General features: G+C 60.3%; 4 protein-coding genes across 4 annotated transcripts in view; 2 read left to right on the plus strand and 2 right to left on the minus strand.

The window, feature by feature from the left end:
- Window positions 1–222: 222 nt before the first annotated feature.
- BKCO1_1900015 (translocation protein sec66) lies at window positions 223–1,025 on the plus strand (the record flags this gene model as incomplete). The annotated part of the gene is made up of 2 exons (XM_020271938.1): window positions 223–603; window positions 693–1,025. The coding sequence occupies 2 exons, from the start codon at window positions 223–225 to the stop codon at window positions 1,023–1,025; spliced, it is 714 nt and encodes a 237-aa protein (XP_020131287.1).
- Window positions 1,026–1,511: 486 nt separating this feature from the next.
- Window positions 1,512–2,757, minus strand: BKCO1_1900016 (uncharacterized protein; the record flags this gene model as incomplete). The annotated part of the gene is made up of 2 exons (XM_020271949.1): window positions 1,512–2,377; window positions 2,433–2,757. The coding sequence occupies 2 exons, from the start codon at window positions 2,755–2,757 to the stop codon at window positions 1,512–1,514; spliced, it is 1,191 nt and encodes a 396-aa protein (XP_020131377.1).
- A 385-nt stretch (window positions 2,758–3,142) lies between these two features.
- BKCO1_1900017 (uncharacterized protein) lies at window positions 3,143–4,652 on the plus strand (the record flags this gene model as incomplete). Its single annotated transcript, XM_020271960.1, has 4 exons — window positions 3,143–3,285; window positions 3,349–3,620; window positions 3,670–3,811; window positions 4,025–4,652. The coding sequence occupies 4 exons, from the start codon at window positions 3,143–3,145 to the stop codon at window positions 4,650–4,652; spliced, it is 1,185 nt and encodes a 394-aa protein (XP_020131378.1).
- A 522-nt stretch (window positions 4,653–5,174) lies between these two features.
- Window positions 5,175–6,402, minus strand: part of BKCO1_1900018 (replication factor c subunit 2) — a gene marked incomplete at both ends in the record, with an annotated part of 1,433 nt that continues 205 nt past the window's right edge. The window contains one exon of the mRNA XM_020271971.1: window positions 5,175–6,321. Coding sequence (XP_020131384.1) covers window positions 5,175–6,321 — 1,147 coding nt within the window. The remainder of the gene's footprint in view (window positions 6,322–6,402) is intronic.

Below are 6,402 nucleotides of genomic sequence, written 5' to 3' on the forward strand. Positions count from 1 at the left end.
CTGACGCTCTCTTCCGCTGCACAAAGCCGCGTCCTCGCGACCTGCCGTCTGCCGCTCATTCTGCCCACGCCCCCGCCTGCAATGCACCTGTGAGACTGCGCGATCCCGCCTACAGCTGCCTCGACCATCCCCCAGGACCCGTTCGACGCCAATTACCACCCAAGTTCCACCTACGTCAAGCAGAGCAAACACCGCGTCCAACCACAACCCTAGCCGCCCACCATGGTCGACTGGATCTCGCTGGCGGTGCCCTTCGCCTACCTGGGCCTGCTGATCGGCTCCATGGCCACCTTCTCGCACCTGTACCGCGCCCGCAAGGCCTCGCGCGCCTCGTCGCTGGCGCCCTGGTTCGGCGCCCACACCACCCGCAACATCTACCTCTCGCTGCTGCACATCGAGCAGCCCAAGGTCCCGGACTCGGTCCTCAAGGCCGCCCTCCTGCGCCGCGCCGTCGAGGACATCCACCGCATCGTCGAGATCCGCAACGCCAAGGCGGCCCTGCAGCAGTTGCTGCAGCGCGGCAGCGTCGGCGACGACCTGTGGCAGCGCTTCCAGCGCGCCGAAAAGGAGATCGAGGCCGAGCTGCGCGACGTCGTGCAAGAAGTGCGTTTTCATTTCCTCCCCTCCCAATCTTTTCTGAAAACTGCGTTTGCCTCTCCCCCCATCTGGCTAACATCCACTCCCCGCTGCAGGCCAACGCCTTCGCACCCGGCTGGGGCCAGACCATCTTCCAGAACGCCTCCGAAGTCGCGCAGAACCAGATCCTCAAGGCCCGCGTCAACGAGCTGCAGGCCCAGACGGCCAACGAGAAGGCCTGGTGGGAGAAGAAGCGCGGCGCCATCCGCTCCGAGTTCATGAAGGAGCTGGGCGCCGACGAGGGCGCCGCCGGCGTCCAGACCAAGAGCAGCGACGACGACACCGTGCTCGTCGACAACGCCTCCACCGCTTCCATGTCCAGACCGAGCACCGCCGGCTCCATGGTCTCGGGCACGAGCTCCAAGAGGAAGGGCAAGGGCAGGAAATAAGGCGGTTCCCGTTTTTTCGTCCGTGTCGGGCGAAGTCTTCGAGAGGGATTGTAGTAGCATTGCAGGCGCGAGGCGTTCGGTGGGCTTCGCATTCGCGATATCAGGCATGTCAGACATGTCACGTTATTTAGGCAGTATTCATAGTGGTGCATTGCATCATTTATTGGAGAAAAGGGAAAAAAGCTGTAGTTCTGTACCAACCAAGGAATTTCGCAAGACGCCAACCCATACAACCAGTGTTTGTACATGGAATTTGATCCACATAATGACCTCTCCGCAGCAGCATTCTCTAAGGCTCTGCCTTCCACATGACCATGGACGGACGATTGAAGCGTCCATCCTCACCAGAAATACCGATCAAGTTGATCGTTCGTGTCCGGTGGAACGCTCCAACTCCCCATACAACCCCACGGACAGGGATGTCCATCTTCTTCGTGATACCGTATCGTGCTCTCCAAAGTTGAGCAGTAGGTGTTTCGGCGTTTCTTAGCGTCTCGCCGAAGGGCCGGAGACACCGGCGCCAATGACGCTGGGGAGCTCCTCATTGCCCATGGTGTAGAGCAAGCCGATGCCGTAGCTGAGCATGAACGCCATGGCGACGGCGAAGCCGGTGAACAGCCAGAAGGGCATGACGACGTCCTTCTTCTGGCAAGCGGGGCCGCCGTAGTAGGTCGTCTTCTTGCTGCCGTCCTTGTTGGTGCGGACCTGGGCCTCGCAGCGGCACGTGTAGCAGGCCTTGTTGTTGTCCGTGTCCATGTACTTCTTGATGCACTGGCCGCGGCCGCTGCAGGCCTTGGTCGACGACTCGCACGAGTCCTTGGACGGGAAGCAGGCGGGCAGGATGCCCCTGACGGTGGCGTTGTTGGGGCTCGTGGGCGCCTTCTTCGGGACCGTCGTCTTGTTGACGCGCTCGTAGAAGTCGCTTTCTTGGGCCTCGGAGAGGATGGCCTCGGGACGCTTGCGATCGGCCGTGGCGGAGCGCTTGGGCACATCGTACTGGCCCCAGGTGCTCGGCGAGCGCTTGAGGAAGTTGCTGGAGGAAGGCGGCATCATGGCGACGGTGAGGGCCCACCTCCCGGAGACCAGTTTGACCAGCTCGCGAATGGTCGACGAATAGTCGTTCTCATCCTCGTTGCGGATGTGGAGGATGAGGACATCACCGAAGAGCCTGGGCTCGATATCCTCAGGAATCTTGGCCAGAACGTCCTTGATTGGCTCGGGAAGGGGGTCCACGCTGCGGTCCATGGGAGACAAGGAAAGACGCTCGGCCTGGAGCGTGAAGTCCTCAAGCAAACGAGAGGTGGCATCGACGCTGGGAATTTCAGAGAGAAAGAAGGACGTGGAATCCAGAACTAAACCAACATCAGGTCAGCAGTGGCCGATGGTTTCCAAATGGATGCAACCCACCTGCGGTGTCCTTTACGCCCTCGACGACGACCATGAACTGCTTGGGCTCAAGCTCGTCGTCATCAAGCAGCTGGTGTCGCGGGCTGCCAAAGTCGTTGATGTGCTGGATGGTGTCGTCGTCGGCATGCTTGAGGCTGTGGTACTGCGAGAGACCCAACCTCTGGGCGAACACCAGGCGGGCGGTGTCGGGGCTCAGAGTGGGAGTCGATTGGGTGTTGGGGCGTGTGGGCGTGCCGAAGTCGCGGACGAAGATGCGGGGCTGGGGAGCTGCTGCAGCGGCCAGGCCGAGCAGAGAGGGGACGACGAAGCTGGCGGACAGCCTCATGATGGGTGGTTGGCGGATGAGGAGATGGATGCGGGATTTGGAGCAGCAGCGAGCTGGGCCGCGCGATGATGCTGGCTGCTGCTGCCGTTGCAGCTGGGATGGAACGGCGAAACAAGGCGCCGACGCCGGGTTGGGCCCTTGCGGGAGCTCGTTCAGCGCGGGCCATGTCCATCATCCGCCCGGCATCTTGTGAACGCCTCGCCGCCGCCAGAACTATCCATCCCCGACGCAGACACTTAGCCCGTCCACCGCACCACGCCCCGGCACCGAGCCCGTCGCTGCTGCAGACGCCGCCATACTTCGCCATCCATCCGCATCGCGCGTCCTTTTCCGCGCGCCTCGTTCATGTCCGCCGCGACACGGCCCTCCGAGTCATTCCTTTCCCATGTTTAAGCCATCTGCTGCCGTACGACCGCTTCGCGCATTCCGCCACGTCGCTCCCGTCGTCCATCGGCAACCGCTCGCGCGCTATGCATCGACCCTAAACGTGCCGCCTGTGCGCATCAAGCGCCGTTTCTTCACCTGGAAGTACGCCGCCCAGCTGAATGGCCTCTCCATTCGCTAGAAGGTTGCTGACACATGTTATCTCAGGCGCTTGCTAGCCGGAACCATTTACACGGGCGCCGCTTATACCTGGGCATTGTTCGTCCTAACGCCGGTATTCGATCTTCTGGACGAACAAGAGGGAGAAGAGGGCGACGAGGCGGAGGAGGACTGGGATGAAGAATGGGACGACGATGCCATGTTCATTCCCCTAGGATGGACGAAGCCGGTGCCGCGCACGTTCTACAGAGGCTCCGATCCTGAGTGGCAGGAGTTCAGAAAAGTCGCGGTCGACCAGAAACGGCACGAGCGGATACGCCGTATGTGGACCGCATCTGATGGCTGGTGCATGTTACTGACGTGTCGCAGATAAGCTCGTGAGCTTGGTGCGCAATCACATCGCTCACCATCCGGCTGCGAATCGTCTTGGCCATGTGGACGTTACCAAGGGTCGGTATTGGCTCGATATCGTCTTCCCGGACGGCCCTCCCCAGGAATACGAACGTGCAGGGTAAGTCATCCCAGGGACGTGGATCCGCTCAGATAACCGTATTGCTGGGCCAATGTTGGCACTATCGAGGACCCTCGCTGGATGTCAAACATCCATCAAAACGAGCGAACGGTCGTTGCCCAGACGTTTCAAATGTCAAACCTAACACGAGGTCCTGCTGTCGGATTTACTTTGAGGTTGCTTCATGCGAGTTTGGCTGCTGACCCTCTGCAGGATCGAGATCGCCGACGACTACATTGCCTGGACGAGACGCCCTGTGGATCAAATCAACTACCAGAGACTGAAGCGGGCGCTCTGGCCCGTAGCTGTCGCTTCTGGAGCATTGGCCAGCACGCAGTACCTATGGCACGTGCAGATGAACAAGCTTCGACAATGGATTGGCCTGAGCCCAAAGGTCGACCCCGCCGTCGACGTCCTAGCACGGCACCTGGAGGCCATGCAGCGGGCGAAACAAGAAGGTTCTAACCGCCCGTTCGCACCCCCGAACACGTCCGAACGGACCGTGGCTAGTGCTAACCCGAACGCGAATGCCAACGCAGCGGGCAAGACGGCGGCGGCGGAAAAGCACACCAACCTTCCGGAGTTCGAGCCCATTCCCCCTCAATCAATTGCCTTGTCGATATTCTCGTCCACACTGCTGAAGAACTGGAAACGCCCGCAGCTTGAGCCCCCGCGTGGTACGATTCTGGTGACGGGCTTGATTGAGATTCGCGGTGACAAGGCCAGGACGGTGCTGGACGTGACGGGTGCATATGACCCACTCATTGACAAGTATGTCGCTTTGAGAGTCGGCAGCAGGCTCATACAAGACAAGCAGCAGAGACCCAGGGGAGGTCGTTGAAAAAGAGGATGAAGGATGATATGCTGGGAGGACTGAGTGTTTTGCATTGCTACGGCGTGATATCCACAGGAAAGCAGGGCGTGGCGCTTGGACATGGACCGAGTGCATTTTAGCAGGGCGTTGGAGTTTGATTTATGACGGGGAGACTGGCGCACTCAAGCGGACTTCACTGGCCCCGAAGTGACCCTCTTTTCTTGCTCTCTCTCGGTTAATCATAGGGTCAGCTGCTACGTCTGTATTCAATAGCGAATTAGTATTAGACATGACGCTCTAGTGAAGCTCTCAGACTTGGCCCGATTGGATTGAAGATTACATGCTTGACCATGTAGCGATAAAGGAGGTGATCATTCGTTTTCGATAACATGGTCGATTCTCAGAAACTCATCAGTCTGTCTGCTGAACTCTTCCCAGTTCTGGTATGCCCCTTACAAGTACCTAACGCCGGTCCCTCCCTTTTTTTTGCCCGCTCTGAACATGCTGTCTTCCGTCCCACCGTCCGCTCAATCGTTCATCTCACCATTTTCAACCGTCAGCCAGGATGCCCGCAATCCTCAAGCAAAGATCCAGAATCTCCAGGTGCTCGTCCGCGCCATCGACCAATCTCTTGTCCGTCTCAGAGAAGACAAGCGTGATCTTGTTCTTCTTGAGGTCCTCGACCTTCTCGTCGAACAGCACCATCTCATACAGTTGCGCGACCAGCTGCGTCGCGCTCCAGCCGTCGGCCACCATGTCCTCGACCGCCTGCGCCACATCGGCGTAGACCTTGCCCTTGGCGCGCGGCTGCATGGCGTCGTACAGCCGCTCCATGGTCGGACCGGGTATCACGCCCGCAATCTCCTCAATGACAGGCACCGACACGGGAGTCTTGGTCTTCTCGCCAGCGCCGCCGCCGCTCTTCTCATCCACATCCATCTCATCGCCGTCATCATCATCATCATCATCATCATCCTCGACGACCCTCGCCGCCGCCCCCCTCTTCCTCCCCCCCTGCTGCTGCGCGCCCCCCTCCACCGCCTTGACCGCCCCCACCAACCTCGCCGCACTCTGCAAAAACGTAATCGCCTTTCGCAAATCGCCCTCGCTCACCCGCACCAGCGCCTCCGTCGCGCCCTCCCCCAGCACCACCCCCTCACACGCCGCAATCTCCCCCAACCGCGCCGTCGCACTGCCGGCATCCAAGCTCTTGAACCTGAACTTGCTGCACCGGCTCGCGAGCGGGTCGATGATGCGCGTGACGTAGTTGCACACGAGACAGAAGCGCGTGATGCGCGAATACGTCTCCATGGTGCGGCGCAGCGCGCTCTGCGCGTCCTGCGTCATGCTGTCCGCCTCGTCGAGGATGACGATCTTGAACGGCGGGCACGGGTGCCGCTGCCGGTACGCCGTGCTCGCCGGCGGCGCGTTCGACAGCTGCTGCCGCGCGAAGTTTTTGACTTTTTCCCGCACGATGGCGATGCCGCGCTCGTCGGACGCGTTGAGCTCCAGCACCCGCGTCTTGATCAGGTCGGGCCCGTAGAGCTGCTTGGCGAGGGCGAGGATGGTCGAGGTTTTGCCGGTGCCGGGGGGCCCGTAGAAGAGCATGTGTGGGAGGTTGGAGGATTGGAGCGTGCGGGAGAGGACGGTGACGGTGTGGTCTTGGCCGTTGACGTCGGAGAGGGATTTGGGGCGGCTGTGGGAGAGGGGTGGGGTGGTTAGTGGATGGTCTTTCCTTTTTTTGGTTTTTTTTTTTTTTTTTGGGGGGGGGGGGGGG

Source organism: Diplodia corticola (genome assembly GCF_001883845.1).
Source record: "Diplodia corticola strain CBS 112549 chromosome Unknown scaffold19, whole genome shotgun sequence".
NCBI lineage: Eukaryota > Fungi > Ascomycota > Dothideomycetes > Botryosphaeriales > Botryosphaeriaceae > Diplodia > Diplodia corticola.